This window comes from Acanthaster planci, linkage group LG20, assembly GCF_054643075.1.
Source record: "Acanthaster planci isolate LZ-2023a linkage group LG20, COTS_SCS, whole genome shotgun sequence".
Lineage (NCBI taxonomy): Eukaryota > Metazoa > Echinodermata > Asteroidea > Valvatida > Acanthasteridae > Acanthaster > Acanthaster planci.
In genome coordinates, this window is record NC_141796.1 from 5644784 (window position 1) to 5669362 (window position 24579).

Genomic DNA, 24579 nt, shown 5'->3' on the forward strand with positions numbered 1-24579 from the left:
TCCGTGTGTTAATTTGTACTGGGAAGTACCCAGTCCGTGTGTTAGACTTTTGTCCACGTCGCTTCTAAGAATGGTATCAGATGAAACCAGACCATATTTGAGCTGTCAGCTTCTCATCCCGGTGCAAGGTTTGACGGTGAGATGGTATCATAGGGACATGAAATTTTGTAAAAGACCACTTCGTTCTAGACTTGCATCTTCTGCTGTTGTAGTGTGTGGTTGTACTTCTTGTAGGCTCATAACTTACTGTAGGCTGGGTGACATTTATTCCTATGCGTATCAAGTAGTGTAGCGTATTTACTTAGTTACTTAGGCATTATACACATTTGTAGTTTATCATTACAGTAGGCTTTAATATTAATTTTGGTAGTAAGCGTATGAACGTTGTTCTAGGGTGTGTTTATTGGAGGTGTTGGCAGTAGTACACAGCCACCCACATGAACACACTCTAACCATCAGCAAGCCAAGCTCTGCGCCCAGAGAGCCTATCCATGGAGAGGAGATGAGAAGAGGTTGGTATATAAATAGGCCTCCTCAACGTAACAAGAGTAATTCAGCGTGTTTTTAAACACGAACCTGTTATGTCTTGTCTCAGATGTGGACTACAAGAGAAAGTTGCTGCAGCAACAGAGAGAGGAACGGGCCGGAGTGGTCCTAGAACTGGAAAAAGAGAAGCACGTCTTGCGTCAGATGCAGGGTAAGATTTTTCATATCCTACAGTTAAAGAGTTCAGACTTACCTGCTCTCATCCATCAGCGCATAGAAACATTTACTAATGTGCACTGTGAAAGAACTGGTCATCATTATGTCATTGATCCTGGCCGTCCTTGGTGCTGTCATACAATTCTTCTCAAGGACTGAATTGAGGATTCAAAGGAGAGACAAAGAAGAAAACGTCAGTTTTAGACATGAGTGGGTAGTCTGGGTTAAACCACAGTGTTCGGTTGGGGACTCAGGAACTTCAGTTCCGCTTGGTACAGAACGATTCTATGAATTGCTTTCCTCGCCTACCGGCATACCAGATGTAGACAGTTTCATTTGTTTATATATGAACTTTTCAGATTAGCAAACCCCCCCTGCTTTATTAACCCTAATTCCCTAGGGTGTATGTAAAATCATATTGAAATCAGAGGATTTGGGACTGTTTTAAGGCTTTTCAAGAAGGAGGGTTATTGTTGAACTTGCAAACTGATTGGCTGATTTCTCCCTGTCTTTCCAGGACGGAGGACAAATGGCATGGAGGGGCCTCAGTACATCAGCACCTTAAGTCCCGATGCCCCAGTCATGGTGGAGGGTGGCTGGACCCAACCCACCGTGGGGGAAGTCAAGAAATCCCTGGTGGTACATCAACTGGAGAACCACCTGCAGGAGGTCAAAGGTCAACAGAAGCAGCAAACCAATCACGCCACCACCACCAGGCCAATGGTCGATGGCAGCAAGAAACTCTACAGCCAGCCCAATCTGGTGAGAAGTGTAACCCTAGGTCACTGGTTTGTGTAACCCTAGTGCCCTGGGGCATATGAAAAGCAGGGTTCCCCTAGGTTGCTAGTGAGCATGAGGTTGTAAAAAATTTGTGAATGCTACACTTACATCAGCTGTTTAGTTCCTATAAAAAGCAGTTGAAACTTAAAGTATAATTATTTGAAATCAAAAATGTTTTGGGGGTCTCAGTATCAACTTGATGTAAGCTTTTATAAACTTTATTTTCAACGTTTCTGTAACATAAGTGGCATCTTGCATATTATTTAACTTTTCCTACGTGTGTGACCAAGTTCAAGCCAAAATGTATGGCTTACTCGTGTGCTTGCAAAATTTTTCAGAAACGGGTCAAGGTGTACAAGAACGGCGAGCCTCCAGATAAGCACACCTTTGCCTGGGGGTCGTCTGTGTCTGAGATCCTACAGGACGGCACGGCCAGGCTGGACATGCGCAAAGCTGCCGTGCAGCTCTACACAACAGATGGGCAGAAGGTGACCAGCTTTGAGGAGATCAGACGGGACCAGCTGCTTTGCCTGTCCCACGGAGACCACTTCAAAGGATTAAGAGGTGAGTGTTGATGCTTGGTGGATGTGTGGGTTGTGTTGCTGTCATGTTTGCCATTCGAGTAACTGAGTCGTGTTTCTTCATACTGGTCACATTTTTCCACAAGTCAATGCCCAAGTCTTTCAGAAAGCGAGTTTTATTCAGAACTCGAGTCGGTTTCCCCCAAGTCTAGTCAAGTCCCAAGTCATTTTTCTCTTGTCAAGTCCCAAGTCATTTTTCCCTTGTCAAGTCCCAAGTCATTTTTCACTATTCAAGTCACAAGTCATTTATCCCTAGTTAAGTCGCAAGTCATTTTTCTGTTGTCAAGTCCCCGGTCATTTTTCCTTAGTCAAGTCTCAAGTCATTTTTCCCTAGTCAAGTCACTGGTCATTTTCCCTAGTCAATTCCCAAGTTATTTTTCCCTAGTCAAGTCATTGGTCATTTTCACTAGTCAAGTCCCAAGTCATTTTTCCCGAGTCAAGTCACTGGTCATTTTCACTAGTCAAGTCCCACGTCATTTTTCCCTAGTCAAGTCACTGGTCATTTTCACTTGTCAAGTCTCAAGTCATTTTTCCCGAGTCAAGTCACTGGTCATTTTCACTAGTCAAGTCTCAAGTCATTTTTCCCTAGTCAAGTCACTGGTCATTTTCACTAGTCAAGTCCCAAGTCATTTTTCCCTAGTCAAGTCACTGGTCATTTTCACTAGTCAAGTCCCAAGTCATTTTTCCCTTGTCAAGTCACTGGTCATTTTCACTAGTCAAGTCTCAAGTCATTTTTCCCCAGTCAAGTCACTGGTCATTTTCCCTAGTCAAGTCTCAAGTCATTTTTCCCTAGTCAAGTCACTGGTCATTTTCACTAGTCAAGTCCCAAGTCATTTTTCCCTAGTCAAGTCACTGGTCATTTCACTAGTCAAGTCCCAAGTCATTTTTCCCTAGTCAAGTCACTGGTCATTTTCACTAGACGAGTCAATAGTAACTTTTTCTCATGTCCTAAGTCAACTTTCTCCCAAGTCATCTTTTCCAAAGACAAGTCATTTTCTGCCAGTGGCAAATCTCGAGTCAAAAGAATTTCCACCAGGCACAAGTGTGAGTCAGCGATCTCTTTATCAACAGTCACTTTGTTTGCCCTCGGCAGTCCCTTTGTTTGCCCCAACGCTGGCATGGTTGTTTCAAGAACAACCCCCTCAACCTTCACCAACATCTTTCTCGCTCTCTATTCTAGGAAGTCGCAATCAGGTGGAAGTCAAGGCCAACTGGTCCCGAGCAAGGAAGAGAGATGGCCCGCAGGCCACTGAGATCATGGTGACGTCCCACAAACATCCAGCCGTCAAGGTAGGTGGACGGAATAGACATACAGACTTGGATGGTATTTGAACCTAGTGATAGTCAAATTGGAAGTTAATTGATTTTGCAGGCAGTTCCTAGTTACTAGTGATGTCTCATGAGCAACTAACCATTGGGGTGGGTACTTCACAGAAATTTGCATTGCATTGTATTGGAAAGTATTTAACTTGTAAGAGTTTCATCAGCCACAGTTTCCACAGAGTCCCCAAATTTCCACTAGAAATTTCCACTGCACCTTGACACACAATCGTAGCTACTGCACATAGACCCTTTGTTTTGGACAGGTTGGAACTGTTAGTACCAGACACAGTGTGTTGAATGGGAAGTTGATACCATTTCACAGAGTGTGTGTTACTTTCCCATTTTGGCTTGTGCCTTGATGCAGGTCGATCCGTTTGGACCACCGTCACTGGCTCTGACCGCTTCACCAAGCGAGGCAGACCCCCAGCAATGAAGGAGATGTTTTTGTTGTTTTTGTGGACAGCTACTTGTTGGAGTAAGACTTGGACACGCATGAATCACACGGCTCGTGTTCAGAGGCTGTATGTAAAGAACAGCGCTTGCTTTTGCCACCTGTTCTAGAAACATAATGTAATAACTGGAAATACGTTCAAGATTATACACAAGAACAAAATAAAAAACACACCCAGAAATCATAACATTGTCACTCAGAAGGAAAGTACCCCTTTTGCTTGGCTTCATGCAACAACAACTTGGGAAAGAAATAATACACGTATATCAGAGAGGACCAAATATTAGCCTGCTGATTTCCTGGCACTTTGAACCGGCTGTGAACAGGGATGTCTGAAGGGCAAAACTGAAGATGCGAAATGCTCCACCAGCGATGAGCAGAGGGGAGAGATGTCTGTGGCCGTGGTCATACAAACATGCCTTACATGGTAGAGCTCTACCTGGTCTCGGCCTGGGTTGCAAACAAGAGCCAGTATTATATCGTATGCTTGGAGAATGCTATTAATAGACCTATAACATGATGACATCACACTTTGTTTATGTGCACACTTTCCTATGTCATCGAGGGGGATAGTGAACCATCAAGCGTCCTTAGAAAAGTGCACATGTAAGCAAAGTCCAACATCATGTTTTGAGTCGATGCACCAATCATTTATCTTGTTCTCGACTGTTAATATCAGGTTTGAGTACTAAGCTAGTCTACATGACAGCTGCTGGTGAAGGTTTAATCCCAATTACCTGGCTGTGTCTAAAATGAACATACGTGCCCATGGAAGCCATTAATTAACGGCTTCATGTGTTTCCCCTCGAGGCATGTGTTATCTTTAGCCATAGCCACATTTTGTGGATGCTGATGGACAATTGGCAGTGGAAGTTACGCTAAGCCAGATCCATTACCGAAAGCATTATAAATTCAGATGCCAGCAAAGTTGGCACTATTTCAGAGTTCACTGACGATGATTAAGCTCTACTGAGCACATTCAAAATTAATGGAAAATTTCCCAATTTGCTAAAATTTATCGCCCTGATGTGAGCCAAAGGAGCAGCATTAGTTTTACGAGTAGCGTATGTAAAATCTGCATGTCAAATCCTGTATAAAGTAAAAAATTGAAAGACTGCATAATTCTGCATTCTAGAAATGCTGCAAAAGGAGGGGCTGAATTTTTGCAGATCTTAAAATTGCTTTATAAATTGCAATATACCTATTTTTTGTTATTGTGTTAAATAGCTTTGGATGTAAATATTTGAAGTCAATTTAAATGCTTAAGATATATGTCAACTGAGAGTGGATGTTCTTATATTTCGGCAACTGATTCTGAAAGACTGTTATTCTATTCCTCTGAAATCTGCAACTACTTTTTTCCTCCTTGAAATAGCTTTCTTAAAACTGCTTTCTTGAAACTTTCCAGTTGCTTTGGCTTAGTTTTGTCATTTACAGTTTGGAAAAAAAATGAAGAATTGACAGAGATTCCTGAGTTTGCATTATTTGCATCTTGTACATACGAGATCATCATGAATTAGTACCACTTCTGTCATTAAACACTAGGAGTTTATCCTTCCAAATTTGGGAACTTTGCTAACACGTTTTCTGTTTGGAATCCACATCCAATTTTCTTACATAAATCTCAATGGTAAGATGTCTCCTTTTGTTGTTAGGCACCATTGCCTCTTATTTTGAGTGACCTGCTTTTTCACATAGGTTTGAAAACGTAAATATTTCAGCCCCTTGTTCCAGTCAATGAAAATAAGCAGTAAATGTGATTCCTGTACATGCAAATCGCGAGAGGGGTCAACAGGAGCCTGCCCACCTCCTTTGCCAAATATGAGTAATTTTTTTTAAATAATGAGGGAAAGGCAAGTGTTTAGGTCTAATTCATTTTCCTTCCTTCAGGAGACGTGAAAAACCCCAAATATAGCCTCGCCCCTTGAAAAGGCCATAAGAAGGTTACATGGAAAAAATTCCTCACTTTTTTGGCAAAAAAATCTGGGTCTGGATTTACCCCTGACCAAATGAACGGGGCGAATATTTTTTCCCTTTTATAACGTAACGAATTTGTTAAACACCTGTTTCTCTTTCCCTCCCTTTCTCTTTCGTGTTCCCGCACGACAAAGGTTTAAAACACAAAAGTACTCATTTTGTCACACTTCCCAATAATTTCGCACTGTCGCCTCAACATTTTGTAATCATCTTTGACTAATGACCTTTTTTGGTGGAATCTCTGGACTGAAGCTTACGAATTAAACCCGCTTGATTGCAAAGCAGTATCGGCAAGTCTGGATTTTTTTTTATCACAGTGTCAGTTGCAACGAAGCTGTTCTTTTGTTTAACAATACTGTGTGTATCTGTTTGATGGTTTTTAGCTCTTTGTCGAAAATAGATTTCAGCCTTAGTGAGCTGTCGTATAATGACTGTTACAGGCCACTTCGTGTGGAGTAAGTGGCATGATTTATTTTTTTGTCAAAATTCCCTGTATCTTTAACCGATTAATTATTTAGCCATCGATGAATGCTGTTGGGAAAAGTTACATGACGGAGTCCTCGATAGGTCTGGTTTATGAGTCGGCCATATTGAATTTAGAAGTGATGTCAAGAACCTGGAAGCATCATCTTTCCTCTTTACTCTGATGAGTAATTTCATATTTGTGATAAAACAAACGGGTTGCGTGAAAGCCACATAAATACTGAAATAGTATGATATGATTCCATGCAACAATTAACATTTTTTTTAAAAAAGATTCGATGAACAGGATCCCAAATGGCTTCCTTATCAGTAAGGTCCACTGTTTGAGCTCTGCGATGGGCGTGCGAGCCATTTAGTACCAGAGACCAGTGGTTAGGATACGTGTGTATTTCAGGGCATCATTCCGCGAAGGGTTAATGGTTGAAAGTCTTCCGACGCGATGAGAAACCACCGTGGGGCCACGTCCAGGTAATTTCTGAGTGCTTTATCTTAAGCGCACTCCGACCATCAGCCCAGTCGATACTAATTTATTTGCAAGAGCTGGGCATTTACTCTCAAGGCAACTTTTCTATATGCAAGACAGAATTCACTAATGACAAATTAAGAACATGTTGAAAAAAAAACGGCGTAGCCATCGGAAAACTGCAATGCCCTTGTCGCAGCTAACTATCACGATTTCATGTTTTCTATGGGTTTTAATTAAGTGAAACATCGGAGTTAATTTGTTGGAGAAATTAGCTGAAATCGATATGAAGCCTTCCATCAACTGCTACCAGTGTCTCTTGCCTATGTGTACAAAATTGTTGTAGCACTACTTTTAAAACATTGTTTTGTCATTATTTCAAAATAAGATGGCAGATCAAGCATGCACAGGGTTTTTTCCAGTCCTGTGCGTTTTCATTCCTTTTAGTTTCTCCCTGGGAGGCAGTGAGCTTCTCCAACGCCAGTTTACCATGCAGGAGAACAGCCGACTCGCGGGGAGCACTTTTACCGAGAGATCGGCCGTTGGCTCGGCCTTACGATGTTCGGCTCTCTGCTCCAAGCATTCCCACTGCATCTCTTTCAACTACGCCAAGGACCTGCGCCTCTGTGAGTTGAACCGAAATACTAGTCGTAGCGACCCAAAGAATCTGGAGACCGATGGCCGCTTCAAGTACTACGAAATCATGGTAAGAAATTTGATACGAAAAATTAACGACTGCATTAAAAAAAAAAAAAGAAAATTCGTGGTTGGGAAAAGCGCCGTGTTAAAAGGAGATAAAGCGACACCTGCATAAACGTAACTTCCTTATCAGTTAATGAAAATTTAAACATCCGATTTGTTTGTACCCAAAGAACATCGCAAACGAAGGTAAACTAACCGAAGGAATGTCCTCAAAAGAGCAACTACCGACTTTCGATGAACCCACGTCAGAAAAATCAACCACGCAGGCAGCAAGTTCAAAGGAGCAAGCTACAACGGCACCCACTACGTGGGAACCGCCAACCAAAAAAACGGCAACCTCGACACCCACTCCACCGACAACAACCCGGAAGCCGACAACTATGGCACCTACTACTCAGGAACAAACGACCCTGGACCCGACAACTTCTGTACCTACTACTCAGGAACAAACGACCCGGGCAACTACCTCTCAGGAACCAACGACTGATAGTGCATCTCCAACTACGATATCTAGTACACAGCAGCCAACATCTGTAGCACCCACTACACAGAAACCAACCACAACAGGGTCGGCAAAACGGGAACCGACTACCCTGACGCATACAACTTCAGGTACAGATACTGTTCCAGATTATTAAAGGTGAAACTATTAACCATTTCAGAAAGTTGAGGTTCTCTGGATTATTTGAATGTGGCATTTCATGCAGGCGAAGCGTGAGCAAATGGGAAAAGGAAGCGAAGGAGCTGGATTTGTTGCACAGTGGCGTAGCCAGCGGGGAGGGGGCTTTTTACAAAATGATACTTCATAAGTGATTAGGAAAGAAACTGTTATATTTATTTAGAAAATATTTAATGGCTCCCAAAACCCCTTAAAACACAATACTATTTGATTTACTATCCCCCAACATCATGTTAAATGAGCCCGGAGCCGGATTCAACTTCGAACCCCCCCGACTCCAAGAGCTGAATCTGCCGCTGTTTTCACATGTATCTGAATGCCTTAGAGTATTTTACTGTTGTTCTAGTAAAGTGACGCTCATGAGCCTTTTGCCATGTTGATAATTGGTTTGACACAAGGTTTGTGGTAAATCACAAAGCAGTTAAAGTTAATAACATCTATACTCGTCATCTCTAGATTTCGTCCTGAGGCTGCATTTTCCATTTTAACGAAGAAAAATCAACCACATTTAAATTTTCTAAAATGAAATGACATACCAATTGGGTGATGAATGGCAGGTTCTCGATCAATCCACATTCCAATTCCAATTTTTTTAATCGTGCCTCAGATCTGATGCACCAGTCATGCTCGGCACTCAAACAGGCTGGACACACAACCGACGGCCATTACATGATTGATCCTGACGGAGGACACAACGGAGAAGAGCCGTTTGAGGTTTATTGTTCGGAAATGACAAGTACGCTCGATTCTAAGATGACATTATTAATCCTTCGCCTTGACAGGTTGTCACATGTCTGTTTTACAGCATCACTCTAAAAACATTCCACCTTATATTATGTTTTGATGTAAAGCAATTTGTCGTGCGTGATTTGGTGCACATTTATACTCCAATTTTGAGATTTCGTTTTTTGTGGTAATTCCTTGTTGGATAAGTATCCAACAATAAGTCAACGGGAAGCTCTTCCCCAGAATTGTCAATGAGCAAATTTTGGTAAAATTTAAAGAGAACTCTCACTATGAACATTGCCCTCCCCGATTACAATCACAGTAATGGCTCCTTTACAGTTTTCAGGAAAAGCGTGGGAATGTCTTTGTTTAATGCACTTTAACCCCCCCCCAAGAAAAGAGAATGGCACTTTTTCCATGCATTGAAGAAGGGCGGAATGTGCATAAAATTACGCTGAATAAAACTTGTTTCCATGGTGTACTATTTACGACACATATTTCTCTCTGTATATAGCCTCCTTCCAGGCGACGCAACTACACGATGCGTCGTGCCGCGGCCCATCGCGTCATGCTGTCTTTTGTCCTTTTCTTGTTACTTTTTTGTCTGCCTAAAGGTCGCCCCTTCCGTCGCCCGTCGCGTCGTACCGTCCTGGGTTGCGTCGTATGTCGTGTCGTGCGTCGCGTCGCCTATTACGTCGCCTGAAACGACCTGTCTTCAGTCTTCCTTCAGTTTTCCTCGTTAACTTCATCAGCTCCAGACTTTCAATGATATCAGTCCGTGTTTCTGAATCCTATTATTATTGTGACGGTGTCTTTTCTTCAACTCTGTTTGGCCACGCACACAATTTCTCATCAGATCCGCATATTTCCTTTTTGCAAGCACGTAAAAATGATTGATGTATTGTATGTCAGAATAGATTTACAAATAATTATTAGAAAGATCAAAACTAGAGCAGGAAAAGCTAAAACATTGTTGTGGTTGACCTTAATGTTATTTATTTCCTGAAGACAATGTTGATAGTTGATCGCGAAACTCTTTCTAATGATATTTTATTAAAAAAGGCAAACAAAAACCCTTTTCTTCAACAGCTCACTCTTCAACAACTCACTCTTAATGAAAACACACAGTCAGGAAGAATGCATGATGAAAAACAACAGAAGGCCTGCTACTCATAGCATGTACTGTGGAAGCGCAATGGTCGGAAATGAAAGAAAACAGCAAAAACGCCCTCTACAAACACCTCAAAGCCAAGGATGAAGTCACACGACGCGTCTCCTCGTGAGTCGTGTCATGCGTCACGTCGTGCTTCAGGCAACGCAATACAGGACACGACATGACGCACGACAGTGCGACGCGACGGCGACGGAAGAAACGACATTTTAGGCAGAAAATAGAAGAAAAAGACGTAAGACAGCACCACGCGACCTTCGAAGGGTACGACACGGCACAGGAAGCAAGAGAGCCGTCGTGCCATCGCGTTGTGTAGTTGCGTCGCCTTCGAAGAGGGTAGAGAGAGGCAGAAATGTGTGTCGTAAATAGTACACCATATGTTTTAGGAACTGGATGAGTATTTTTTTTGTCTCTCTGCAGCAACTGGATGGACCAATGTCGACCATCCCAACGCTGGACATGCGATGCAGGTGACTTCTGACCCATTTGATATTACCATTGCTTATAACGCTAACACCGACCAGGTATTAACTGTTAATCCTTAACCTTTTCAAGCTCATGGTGATTTGTTCTTGTACTCCATGGGGGCTGGCGGTGTTCACTCAGAACAGTTAAACAAGATAACACTTGCGCACGTCCTGTCACTGAGGTCGCGAAATGAAGCCGAGTGGCGCTTTAGGATGAATATGCATAAAATGAATGTAAATATGCATATCTGTACAGCGCGCTTAGTTTGACCACTACCCTGAACTACATGTGTGTTGAAAGCCACTGAGTTTTTATATTTAGTTCTGCCACGTTGCGATGCTCAAGCAAATTTGTTGTTGAAAACAGCGATTGCTTTGCGATAATTGAAGCCCTGATCGTCAGCGGCAACGCGGCAACAACCTGTCGCCGTTTGTGAATTAGCCAAGCCCCCATGACACCCGGTGGAATTTTGTACATTGAATTTTGTTGCATATGTTTCGCGTCTCTTGTAGATAGTTTAAAGATTTAAACGTTTGACTAAAAATTACCATGGGTTGCGATGGGACAAGTCCTGTCGGGAATCAAACTGGTATTTTTTAAAAATCTATGGAGGCAAATTATACCCACGAGAACAATGTTGGCATCCGATCAGACTACCCACTGCGCTGTTAGTAAACGATGCTTTTACTTTAAAATGCAATGGTACGAAGCGTGCCGGTCGGGAATTATAATATGCATCTGAGTTACGTAACTGCTTCAGCAACATTAATGTTGGGTTGTTGGGACAGAAGAGGGTTTAAAAGCGAAAGTAAATTTATCTGCATTGTCTATCGAGACCAAGGGAAAAGATTACTGCTGAGAAAATCCTTGGTTCATATTCAAGAGGTTACCCTTTCTGCATCTCTTCCTTCGGTTTTTCTCGGCATTTTGAAAATAAAATCACCTTTTAAAAGTTATTTATTTACTGCCCGGCTTTGTGACCTTCAAGTTTATTTTAATCATGGGGAAAAGGCTCACTTTAACACGTTAACAATTTATTTGAGCCTCTCTTATTATCGTGACACTCATACCACATAATACGATAATACTCTCAGTCCATGCTGACATTTTGCTGCTTAAGAGCCTTGTTTAATAATGGCGGTGGGTAGTTTTCAATTTAATCTTTTTCAAAATTGTCATTCAATTAAGGCTTTACTTTTTCGTATATACATCTCCACAAGATCCAAGCATTAGTTGATATCTCTTCCGGCTGTCGTCAGAGACTCATTGCCGAGTGTAGGAACGCCCATTTGTGGATAGGCGAGACGCAGTTGGGATGGTGGGTGGCTAATGATGGCACAAGGATGCGCAATTGGGCCGGGGCGGCGTTTGGTATCAAAGGTTGTAGCTGCTTTGGATGTAAGTATGCCAGTTAAGACAGGGAGAGGTATTGACTGGTTTACTGATTGCCTGCAATGGGAATTTCAATGATTACTGGTTATTTTGAATTAGGTGCTCATCACAGCCCGCCTCTATTTTCACGCCCTCAACAACATTTTATGTTTTAATGTTTTTAAGTGGGTTTTCTCTCTAAAAACAACTTTACAGACACATTTCTTACCATTAATAGCAGGCACACTCGTTTTGACTTCAAGAAAACAGTGAAACTTTTTTGTACGCACTACATAAACTATAGCTACTGATGTCTGATAAATGCCGCGCCGACGCGACATAACTACAGCGGCTTTCTAGACTTGTATAATGTCCATATTTCCCATATAAATAAGCAAAATAACTCATGAGACGTGTCGTAAACGACGGTTTTCATGTTTGTTGTGTCCTCTTTTTCACTTTGATTGTGATGAAGATGACATATGTAAACGGAGCAATATAAATTGCCCATCACAACCCATTTTGTTTAAGTCTGAGTGATGCCAACCTAAAACTTAATTAACGGTCAATATCAACTCAGCTCATCGATTACCCAATTGGTTTTTTTTCTATGGTAGCCTTTGAAGACTTTGTTAAAAGAGACCATTTCAATATTAATGTTTCACTTCGCAATCTGCTTATTTAACCTTTGAATTAGAATGATTTGTAGGCAATTTCTTTGGTCATCTTTATATTCATTTGAAAGCACCTGGTCAGTTTCCCTACATAATTTTGTTTCATGATTTATGTTCAAAAAGCCGTATCCCCTTTGAGTGATCCCTGTTCACCACTTCCCAGGTTGTCTTGTGTTATTGGGGTGTGATCCCTGGCTACATGGTGTTTCAGGTTTAATGGCTTCTGTCTAGCAACCCCCGAACAGATATTGACAAATGGGAAGAGCCACCAACATAGGGCTGTATAGCTCAGTTGATAGAGGACCCGTACGGTATTCCGGAGGCCGCAGTTTCAAATCCCGCCCCACTCAATTTCTTTGTTCATCTTTATAATCATTGTACCTTTTCCATTTTTTCTCAAGTTTCTCTCATTCTTCTTTTCCCATTGTTTGTGCTAGGAAGGGTAACGTTCCCTCCCTCCTCTCGGTCTCTGAATGAACGAGTTGGCCGACATCCCATTAAAAAAATTAGTTCAGATAAATCTGTGCAACAATACGTTGATTTAGAGAGATTAAAGACTTCAAACGCTTTACACTGGCGTTTCTCATACAAAACTGTGTAACGCAAGTTCCTCCAAGTCCCAGTTTAAGAGGCTGCATAACTACCACACAGCAAAAATGACGTGTCAGTTGTCTTTTCTAGCTACATTTGTGCCCGGATGACTCCATTAGTGAAACCCTCTCTGAAGGCTGCATGAGGGATAGAAGAAGTCACGGGATGCGCAATAGGTCATGTATAGCATTTGGTGGAACGAACATAACACGTGATTTACAGCCATTCTGTGGACACCCTACCACCACGAGCTATTAAAGTGCGTTTGCAGCCACTTATAGGTTTAATCCACCTCGACCATAAGTATACCCCTCATTGGCTGAAAATAGAAGACACCAAAGTGCTCATTTGCTGGTAGCAACGCAACCATAACGTGCGCATTTTATAGTTGTTTGCGCGAAGTGCACTTCCGACTATTAAAAGGAGCAACTCTTGCAAGGAAAATTGCGCCATCTCTTGGTTCCAGCTCGGGGCTCAATGCAGTTGGCTTTTCTTTTAGCGGACTGGCGTTCGACTAACTGACCAACTGACGTAACCCAGAGACTGGACCGTGTTCAGTCATTTATTAGGGGATGACTGTGGGCCAAGTTTGCCTAGATATATGTCGTCTCCGACACCACGAACTGACACTCAGTTGCAAGTGTGTGTCGGTTCAAGAAAACTGCGCTTTTAACAATTTCAGCTTCAAGAACTAGCACCTGTCAGTACGCGCGCTAGCACCCGTCAGTGCCCGCGCTGCGAAAACTGCAACTGAAAAGTTTTTTTTTGTTTCCGGAACACCCAAACTTGTTACGGCAATACAGCGAGGAGAAAAATGCTTTGAAAAGTTTGACATGAATTTAATACATCTATATACTTGCTGCCTTACCTCCAAATTTAGTTAAAATCTGTTTCAATTAGTGAAATCAGGTTAGTATTAGTTCGTGAAACTAAATGCACACAGTGTGCGCTGGAAGTGCTGCGCTGTACAGGATGTCAGTTCGTGAAAACGAAAGTAACTCAATTCTCTAAAATGTACACATAGACCTACAAGATTACCTCACGGACGAAAATGTGGCAGTTCGTGGTGTCGGTGACGACTCTGTGCTCATTTTTCGTTGAAAATTGACCGGTGGTGGTGTATAGGGCGTCGACCGCATATGAGTCTTACCGTTACAATTCTGTACCAACTCGTCAAATCTTGGATAATTCTTTAACGATTCACTGGTAACCCCTCGAATCTCTCAATGCTTGATTTCAGCCTGTGCTGGTAGTGACCCGACTTCTCGGTGCAACTGTGGCGCATACGCCAATCACTGGCACACGGATGGTGGCTTCATCGTCGACAAGGCGCGGCTGCCAGTGAAGGCGCTTCACTTCGACAGTGCTGCACCACCCAATGAGCTCTACTACAACTTGGGCAGGTTGCAGTGCGCAACAGCGCCCACAGGCTAACCCTGCTCGATCCTCTCGATATGGGGTAAAGAAGTGTACGATCATGGATGTTCGCTTCTCCTGGGCGACCTATAGGAAATTCTGCCCCTATTGCTGAGGGAACTGAGAAAGACCAGCTAAGAAGACTTTCGTCACTTCGCGAGTCTCTGTGTGGCCTGTTGAAACTATTTTAGAATTGAATTCTTAGTGTTGATATCAGATACAACATTAGCCGAGGAATTGTACATCAATAAGGAGATCGCAATAGATAGTAGGTGGGGCATGATGGGACACGGGGCAAGATGGGACAGCTTAAGAACTTTATCAGCAAGCAACTGATGGCGCCGTGACACAGTGCTGTGAATAAACCGACACAAGACAGTCATATTTGCATCACAAATACGTTGAGTTGGTCTTGAGTCTTCTCGGAAAAATCGAAAAAATTATATTGGGGGACATTTCACGTTAGTAAGATGTTTAGCGATCCCTAGCAAATCACAGTACGGTACAGAGTGGTAATATCGCGTAGTTTGGCCAGGTTATTAGTCTATTGTGTCACAGAAGAGCCAGAAGTATTCAACTCTGTGCATGTGTTTTACAGTGGCTTCATAAAATAACTGCATGCATGTAGGGCAGGATGGGACAGGTCGTCTTGGGCAAGATGGGACAGCGCCCAATCACAATTTCATGCAGTTTCAGTTGGCCTACATTTGTCGAGCAACTTTTGTGCTTATCATATCCCTCAGGAAATTTCACGGTGTGATATTGCTAAAGAATTATGCCTTCCTTTAGTTAAACCCGTTTCCCAAGGGACTTAAGAATTGAAGGAAACGATTAAATTATCTCCAAACCCCAAGAACGGACCACTAATAATTAATATGCAACCGCAATGTATCCCTTGCCTTGCAAATAACAAGCATGGTAAAAAATCTGTACATTAACTTAAGCTATAGGGAAATCAGTTTGGAATCGTCCCATCGAGCCCCAATCACGTGGGGCAAGATGGACATTTTGAGTTGGAAATAATTATTCATAACTTAATTGCAAAGATTATAAATATAATGGAATTGTGTCCAGTGGTTCACACTCATGTCCTTTCTTTAAATACTTTCCAAAGTGGCATTTGTTTGGTTTTTTAAATGAAGCCGTTGTCAGGAAAAGTGTCCCATCCAGTACATCCTTGGAATACTTCCCATGGGCATGAATCCCGGGGAATAGAAATACATGTGTGTATCTCCCACTGTTTTTTTTTACCAGGGGATGGGCTGTTGAATCCTCAGACACAAACCTACAACCGGTTTACGGTGCATGACTAGTTTTCGTGCAGTTAAGAAAACTCGAATGACATATTCATTTTTCTTGAATCGGAAAAACGATTCTCAGCAGGATTTCTGTAAAAAATAATGTTTTTAATGTTGTTGTTAAGTTTACCACTGATAACCGTAACCCCAAAATGCCTGTAAACAATTTTTTTTTAAGTTCACAGAACGTCTTCTCTTCCTGCACCGCGTGGACATCTTTTGTTCGCAAGTCCACGCCATAGGTATGCAGGGTTACCGCACATTTATTCGGAGTTGAAAATAAATCAGGTGGTTATGAAAACTTGTTGGAACTTCCTAACCAAAATGTATTCAATGGCAGTCAGACTGGGACAACAATTCCTTAGAGCCACTTAATAAGCAGTGTTTACATAAGGTTCCGCAGGGGTGGAATACATATTGATTGCAAAATGTATAGCAAACATCGCCCACTAGTGTCACATGGTGTCAGCGACCCCTCCCCCGCATTCTTTCAAAGTTCCATGGCAGGGCAAGCCCTCCCCCACGACCCACAACCACTACTCCCAATTTGCAGCTCGAATTTATGCCACTAGTAGTTCTGCATGGGTATGAACACAAACATGAGGGCTTTTTCTAGTGAATAGGGTCTATAACGGGTACATTTATATATGTATGAGTATTGATTAGTACAGGAATAAAAAAGGACAGGCAGTCTCCTGAAGACGGACAGAGTGCACTATTCGAAACGTCGCCTTCCCGGTTCTTCTCAGAACCACACCTACTCAAGAAAGAGATTTATACATGGTGTAACCGAAGTCGTTTTACTCATCTAGTTCTTTCACCGTGAAAATAAAAAAGGATTTTGAGTACGAGTACACAAATATTGTTTCCTATATTGAACATAGCTTCTTTATTCAAACAAAAATGAAGTAGAATAATAAGAGATTTGGGGGAAGGGCTAGAACGCAAATACAAATAGCTTTGTTACATGTTCACGTAATTACGTGCTTACATGCATGACTTTCTGACATTTTATGTCTCCATGTTTCCCATTTAAAGTTTATTAGTTTTGAACAGTGTTGCTTGGTTTAGAACATAGCGAACATTTATGTTGTATTTCACTATAGGGTCATTTTGTTAAAAGCAGAAATCCCCCTTTGGCTCGTCCATATGGTAGTTCCTTTTCAAGGGGCCGGCCCGAAATTTGGGTTTTGGGCCCTTTTATTAAATGGCCGCTGGTGTGTGTGATCTCAACCATAACAGACGGCCTCTTGTCGTTTTGTATCACCTCCTTGTGTTCACTTGAAGAGCACCTAATCGATACCAATTTTCAACCAAGGGTATGAAAATCAATCTTAGCCCCTTGAAAAAGATGTCCAATTATCTCAAAATTACTTAGAAAGCCCAGCTCCATTGGGGGAGCAAGAACGACCTTGGTCAATAATGTTAAGTGGAACTGTCGTACGTGGGAAGTTTCCGTCTCGCACTTTGTTTTCATTTACTGACTACGAATCTCTATAGACCTTTTTAACATGGAAGCCATTTTAGATTATGATTCCCGAATCTCTTATAAGATGTGATCTATTAAATGGAGGTGGTGCCAGACTATTTGGGATTCCAGTTCCAGGCCTCTGTTTCAGTTTGTAAATGTGGATGAAAACAATGACATACAATCAAACGTTTTGAATTTACTTTTATTTCATTGCGTCATTTTACTCCAAGATTCCCCCAAAATATTAGCCTCGCTTTCAATTCAAGTGTGACTGACACGTAAATCAAGTATTCTTTCGGGCTAGGGTATATGCTTGAGTTTAATTAGAAGAAAAGTACTCACAGTGTGATTTGGGGGAAAAAACTCAGAGAGGTTTAGCGAGTAGAATCTGTTTCAAAGGCGTGAAAAGGACGAATATGTGAGGGAATTCTTCAAATAGAAAAAAAAATCAAATAGGTTTGGCCATAAACGTTATTTTATTCGAAATTGTGTGTTATTTGTCAAGTATTTTATCAAATCCTTGTGACATATTAAAAAGATAGATAAGTGTGAAATCCAACAGCTTCAGAATTGCTTTAATTAACGTGTTGTACTTTATTGAGTGACAATGCACTTGCCATGGGTTTTGACCAAGGACGGATCCAGATCCAAACTTTCGGGGTAAGGCTACATTCACAGGATATTTACATGCTTGGAAGAAAAGGAAAATTAACTTCGCTTTTGCATCAGCCTGAAGTGTAAACCGTCAGTAAGGAAGACGCGAATTAACGTGTATTTCAACTGTGAGTGATGGCAACATAGAACTGCGATACGGTGTGTGGCTAGGCAGAACGAAAACAGCGCACCGTCCAAAAGAAAAATGCGAGCTTTAAGAATAAGACTTAAGTGGTCAAGTTCAGTTTACCTTCTGACAAGGATTTCAAAAGAAAGTTTTTTTTTTCTTCGGGTTTTTCTAAGCCTTACCGTCTTATGTAATGTGTTCAGAAGAGTTGAAAGCGAAGCACCTGTTGAAAATGCAATACCAATCTTAACACCGTATCTTAAGCTTTCTTAAGGGTGGTGTGAAACTTTTAATGCCACACAAATGGAAAATTGTATTGAGGACACGAAGGAAGAAAACTTTCTTTGACTTGAAAACTGTACGGCTGGTTCCTGAGAAGCGCTTCAAATATCAACAACTCAATGAATTCAGGCACAAAGTAATTAACACTGTGGTAATACTGGGATGCATAAACGGTCACTTCCTATTGTTACTTTTTTTTATTTCCATCCCACCCCCTCCAACTCAAGAACCAAACCTTGGACACCCCTTCGACGTTAATTGTGGTATCGAATCTTCCATTAATTAAAAGGGAAATGTCGTAAGGATGGAAACAGCCAATCAAGGCTAACGTATTGTAAGCACGCAGTTCTGCTGAATTGGCCACCAGAAATTGAAGTTGTGTTGCACATTCTTTATTTCCTTCAAATTTTGCAGAAAGCAGTTTTTTTAAGCATTTTTAGCAATAATTCCAGTCCGATCAGTAGTACTCCATTGAAAACCGTTCAAACAAAAGTTCAAACACAGATTAAATTTCAATGAATGAACTACTTTCTTAGTAGCACTCGGTAAAGATTTTTCATCAGTAACAAACATTCTTTATTCTAGCAACATGTACTTTTTGTAATGAGTACATGTACAGTACTAATTTTCCTTTTCCACGAACGGAAAAAATAGTGGCAAGCCACAAATTCAGCGTGCGCTTTGATGATAAACATAAATTTATTTTGCGAGGAATACTGATGAAACTGTATAGGATTCGAAAAGGCTCCAGCTATCTTGGAAATATTTTTATGTGGGATTTTGCCGCTGTTGTCTATAATCGTTTACTGGCCAGAATGGCTATATCATCGAAGACTGTTGTCGCACTCTTGTGCGTTTTTACGAGTGCTCGTCTTATTGTCTGCCAGGTCAGCCAAATCCAACACCATTTTACCATGCAGCAAAACAGCCGACTCACGGGGAGTGCTTTCACCGAGAGATCGGCAGTCACCTCGGCCGTACGATGTTCAGCTCTCTGCTCCCAGCATTCCCACTGTGTCTCTTTCAACTACGCCAAGAACCTTCGCCTCTGCGAGCTGAATCAGAACACTAGCCGTGGCGACCCAGAGAAGCTGGAGACAGATGACCGCTTCAAATACTACGAAATCATGGTGAGATTTGTTATCACATGATTCAGATTAGTAATTACTTATGATAACACCGGTATGAGAATAATATGATTTTTGAAAATGTGACAAATAACAGGAGATAATTCTGGTATAATTCTTGAAAGCTGTTTTTGAACTATATTTTTTTTAATTCTAAATGAGATTGAAAAGGTGGGTTTGAAAACGAACAAATGCAATTACAAATGACAGTCATGTGAATCGTAGTTTAATAAGTAAGAACAAAGGCATGTTCAATTATTTTTGCAGAACCCAAAGACTGAAGATCTGAAAACTGCCTTTTCCACTACAATCATGCAAACAACAACGGAACAAATTACAAAGCCAGCTACAACTGAACCAGCAACGATGGATTTAACTACCACTGAACAAACTACAATTGAACCAACCATTATAGAACCAAGTACAGCGGAGCCAACTTCCACTCAACCAACTACGACAAAGCCGGCTACAACGGAGCCAACCACAAGGGAACCAACTACAACCAAATCCACTTCAGTAGAGGCAACCACCACCGTGGTTCAGTCTTCAGTGGAACCATCTACGATGATACCAACCACAACTGAACCAACTACAGTGGAAGCAAGTTCCACCGAAGCCTCTACAATAGAGCCAACTACTATGCAGCCTACTACAATGGAACCAACCACAGAACCAGCAACAACAAAACCAACTACGTCGGAGCCCACTACAAAAGAACCGACAACAGAACCAACTACAGTGGAGCAGACCACGGCAGAACCAAGCACAATCGAACAGACTACAGATGGTTCTGTGATACCAACAGGTAAATGAAGTCATACTTTCACCCAAAATTGTTTTGGGCGAGGATTGAGGAATATGAGGCTGAGGAACTTCCGCATAAACGCTACAATGACGTGGCAAATTCAAAACAAATCAAAGATTGAGTGCCCAACATCTCTTCTGTATCGAATTACTTCAACGTTTATAGTTTTCTGTTCGTTTATTTTCCTGTATCCTCGAGTAACGAAGATTTTATGTTGGTTATATATCACAGCCTCATGGGTCGTCTAAAGTCCTGAGGGTTTTCAAATTCAAGTTATACATGTAATGCATTTTAGTAATCATGCTTTATAAAAAAAAATTGCACAAAACTATTTGTAAAGCGTCAGTGTGCACCCAAGGTAATATATTGCAGGAACCGCCCTCAACTTTCAACCAATCAGTTACAAAAGCAAACACGTTGGAGGAAATTTTACTTGTGCCCCTAACCTTCAAAGGATCAGGGTCATGGCTGTATTAGACTGTGAGAATTAATTTTACTAATGTTATCTAGGTATGATTCGAGAATCATGCTCCGCGCTCAGACAGGCTGGGTACACCACCGACGGCTATTACCTGATTGATCCAGATGGAATAGGCACCGGAGAAGAACCGTTCCGCGTACACTGCTCGAGCATGGCAGGTAAGAAGTCAGCGTTGGAATTAAAGAAAAAATATCCCTTCCTGCAATGAACTCATTGGAATGTAGTATTGGGTTTTCAGTCAGTAACTGATCGCTAGGGTTTCACTGCTCAGGGTTTTCTCAAGGGTTCTCCCAGCACCCGAATTTTGAAAATAACCATTTCTTGTCTTCTTTCCCTCGGTTTTTTTTTTAGGCCTCTGATGGGGCAAAAACTCAATTTTCTTAAAACCATTGTTCAACGCCCCGTAGCCAAAGTCGTCCTTCGTGAACACTTCCTACAGATATGTATAGATTGGAATGTACAGTCATCGCCAAATTTCAACATTGTTCCTGTGTTTTTTGGGTTTTTTTTTACAATAAAGCGATTGGGTGGACAACCGTAGACCATACAACATCGGGCCAGTCATTAAATGTGACGTCAAATCCATATGACGTGACTATCAGCTATTACGCCAACCAAGACCAGGTAAGATAATGTTTGATCCGGTTTTACATTGTTGCTCATCAGCTGTACCGGGAGATGACCAGAGGAAATCGACTTCCACGCCCCCCCCGGAATAAAATCTAGGACAGGCAGACAATCGAGAAGAAGACTTTTGCCAACATATAACCCCTTCTTATGATTTCAGTCGATTTAAAATCGACACTCGCTGGCAAGGGTATTTTTAAACTTTTTGCAAATTCCTCAAAAGGAGCTCTGGAAATGTTGACTTCCAAGAAACGCTTTCATGATAAGGTTGTGAAGACCATTAACCTTTTTTGAAGTTTGGCGGACACAGTATGGGCGCTAGTTAAGGGTAACTCTGACGTAAAAATAAAGGATTTACACAAACCAAATAGCACCCTGCTATTGTGTTCACCACAGTTTACCTAATCTAATTGCGTCGCCATCCGTTTTTTTTTTCTGTTGGACGGCAGATTGAAGCTCTAATGGCTGTCTCAATGAGTTGCAACCAGTTCCTGAAGGCCGAGTGCTGGAACGCCAAGTTATGGGACGGCATCAATCAGCTGGCTTGGTGGGAGTCGGCCCAAGGTGGCCAGATGAGCAATTGGGCGGGGGAAGCGACTGGCAACGAAGGATGTAGATGCTTTTCAACCGGAAGTAAGTTTCCATCCTTGTTCCACACGGGATTCTGATAATGGACTTCCCGTTTCTAAAATATTGGCACTTTCAGTTCCTCCAAGAAAGGGCAATTTGTCCAAAGGGGCAACCAAGGTGGCCAAGAATTTCCTTCATGGTCAACCGTTTCGGCCAACACTTACACCTCATGACCGCGATCAACACTCGCGCAATTTAAAGCTACCACTGCGCTTGTGCGAAAGATATCGACTAAATAGAGCAGTATCCTATGTAGCTGCGACTGTAAATGAACCCCTTTGTTTGAGGACGCCAATAGCATGGGCCGCCACCATTGCCCACAAATATGTGTTTCTCCCAGCTGAACCTTTGATCGTTAGCAGAGTGATATTCCCGTCTCTTGCTTCGCATTCACACAAATTTGGAATACTTAACCCAATAAAAAATCCTTCGGCTTGAGGAGCTGCAGACTTTGTTGTTACTTTCGACCGAACGATGCAAGTAATTTCCGTTTGTATGGAACATCTATAAAATTGCAAGGATAAAATTTAAGAGACAAATCCCAAGAGGATCGATCAAGGAAAAGTTTAGAAATGCCCTGTTGTAGTGCGCCAGATGCAGGTTTCCTCTGCGAAAAGTGTTCATGAAGTTATTCCCCAGTGTAAGGAAGTACTTTTAAAATTCAAAGCCAGCATTTATTTCCATTTGTTTCCGTAGCTTGTGCTGGAGGAAACGCGGCGTCCCGTTGTAACTGCGGCGGCCTGTCCGACACCTGGACGAAAGACGACGGGCGACTGAACGATTTAAGCCGGCTGCCGGTGGTGGCGCTACACTTCGAGCAAGTAACGCCCCCTTCGAGCCACATAATCTATAAGTTGGATGCCCTCAGATGTTATACCAAATTCCCGTGATGAGAGATCTGGAGCGTTCTCCTTCAGTTTATTGGACATCTCTATTGTATTTCGTGAAAGGCAAACCACTTGTAATAGCAAACGGAAGATTCCAGTGTATTTTGTAGTAACAAAGACTACACAGTTTGTCGTTTCTCAGTAAAAAGGGTAATGTGGTGTAAGAAAGACTGCTGGTGACAATCAGAGCATAGGTAGCAATCAGACCATAGGTAGCAATCAGACCATAGGCAGCAATCAGACCATAGGTAGCAATCAAACCATAGGTAGCAATTAGACCATAGGTAGCCTAATGCATGTAACCAAGAAGGAAGAATCTGACCAAGATATAAACGCATTTGTGACCAGTCTAACTGGTTTTGACTTGTGTAAGAAAGCGAAAATTAGAAAATTAATACACTCATGTCTTGTGAAGAGGGCATTGGGCGTAACGCGATTTGTAAAGAATGAAACACAATTTTTAAGCATAAAATAATTCTATTAGTAAAAATGATTCTTTTGCTGGCAAAATGATTCTGTTGTTAGCAGCAGTTGTTGTACCTACTTTAAAGACAAATATCAGGTGTAACGTTTTAGTGACATATTATTTACCCCTTTTAATTCTACGTAACTATAAAGGTATGAAACAATTAAAGATATGCGAATAATGGTGATTTTGAGGATTAGGAGAATTTAGAATTATCTGCCGAAATAAAAACGCTGGAGTGTATCCATGGTGCATATTTATTTCTTGGATCTTAGGTCTTCATTGTGTTTGATAGCTTTTGGGGTAAATCAACGCCTAGCCTCTTTGACACAGATTGTAAATATTTCTAGGCCGTTGGAATTGTTTTGGTGTATTATTAAGGACGAGTGTCGCTCATCCCGCAAACTGCGCAAATACAAACATAAATGAGCAATCACGGCCTAAACATGCATGGAAAATGAAGACATTTTGCAAGAATTATTTGCCAATAGCGATTCCGACATGTCGTCCTACGGTGCTAGCGATGTCTGCGGTATGGACGAGGGTAATGATGATTTCTAGGCAGCACCAAAGCCTGATTATCGGCGTGGGTGGAACAAAGCCGGACCTTCATGGGGGAAACATGGGAAGACAGCACCCGAATTAACAGGTGAGCAGTCTGAAGAAGATGTTCATTTCCACAATTTCCCACCTCAGTGTTCCAAACGATGCATGGTTAGCCTCCGGCGCAATTCATGGATGTCAATCCCGAGGGGTGGAAATATACCCCCCCCCCATAAAAAAACACAAACAAAAAAAATGCATTAGTCAGTAGGCTTACCTAGCAAGGAATAGGCCGCTGGTGCAATACACCTTTTTGGCGTTAACTTTGCAAAGCATTATGAGTTTGAATGAAAAGAAAGATCCAATCCGTATGGGAGAAGTTTACCTGTAAAACGTTAATCTATATTTCCATTTTGATGATACATGTATTCATAAACTAGCAAGTTGGCAGAAAAGGAAAGTTTGGGAAATCCATTCCAACTAAGCAAGTATTTTTGTCATGCTTCGACTCGAAATCACGACTTGTGGATTATCATCCCGCGTTGACCAGTCACGTTTAATTTCAGCCGTTACAGTGACTAGTCCCCTAACAAATACAAGTAACGGTGATTTCTTCTCTAACA

At 41.7% G+C, this 24579-nt stretch overlaps 3 protein-coding genes across 4 annotated transcripts in view; all 3 read left to right on the forward strand.

Annotated features, from left to right (window-relative positions):
- Positions 1 to 6098, forward strand: part of dcdc1 (doublecortin domain containing 1) — a 39146-nt gene extending 33048 nt beyond the window's left edge. For both annotated transcript variants that reach the window (XM_087130521.1, XM_087130522.1), the window contains exons 34-38: positions 596 to 697; positions 1220 to 1464; positions 1821 to 2046; positions 3244 to 3353; positions 3751 to 6098. In XM_087130521.1, coding sequence (XP_086986647.1) covers positions 596 to 697; positions 1220 to 1464; positions 1821 to 2046; positions 3244 to 3353; positions 3751 to 3819 — 752 coding nt within the window. In that variant the 3' untranslated portion in view covers positions 3820 to 6098. The remainder of the gene's footprint in view (positions 1 to 595; positions 698 to 1219; positions 1465 to 1820; positions 2047 to 3243; positions 3354 to 3750) is intronic.
- An 832-nt stretch (positions 6099 to 6930) lies between these two features.
- LOC110978014 (uncharacterized) lies at positions 6931 to 17846 on the forward strand. Its single transcript, XM_087130523.1, has 6 exons — positions 6931 to 7466; positions 7633 to 8074; positions 8749 to 8877; positions 10459 to 10562; positions 11727 to 11904; positions 14383 to 17846. The coding sequence occupies exons 1-6, from the start codon at positions 7149 to 7151 to the stop codon at positions 14574 to 14576; spliced, it is 1365 nt and encodes a 454-aa protein (XP_086986649.1). The 5' UTR covers positions 6931 to 7148; the 3' UTR covers positions 14577 to 17846.
- A 1303-nt stretch (positions 17847 to 19149) lies between these two features.
- LOC110978013 (uncharacterized) lies at positions 19150 to 23847 on the forward strand. Its single transcript, XM_022232637.2, has 6 exons — positions 19150 to 19520; positions 19785 to 20322; positions 20833 to 20961; positions 21324 to 21427; positions 21880 to 22063; positions 22757 to 23847. Exons 1-6 carry the CDS (start codon positions 19161 to 19163, stop codon positions 22948 to 22950), a joined length of 1509 nt encoding a protein of 502 aa, XP_022088329.2. The 5' UTR covers positions 19150 to 19160; the 3' UTR covers positions 22951 to 23847.
- The last annotated feature ends 732 nt before the right edge of the window (positions 23848 to 24579 follow it).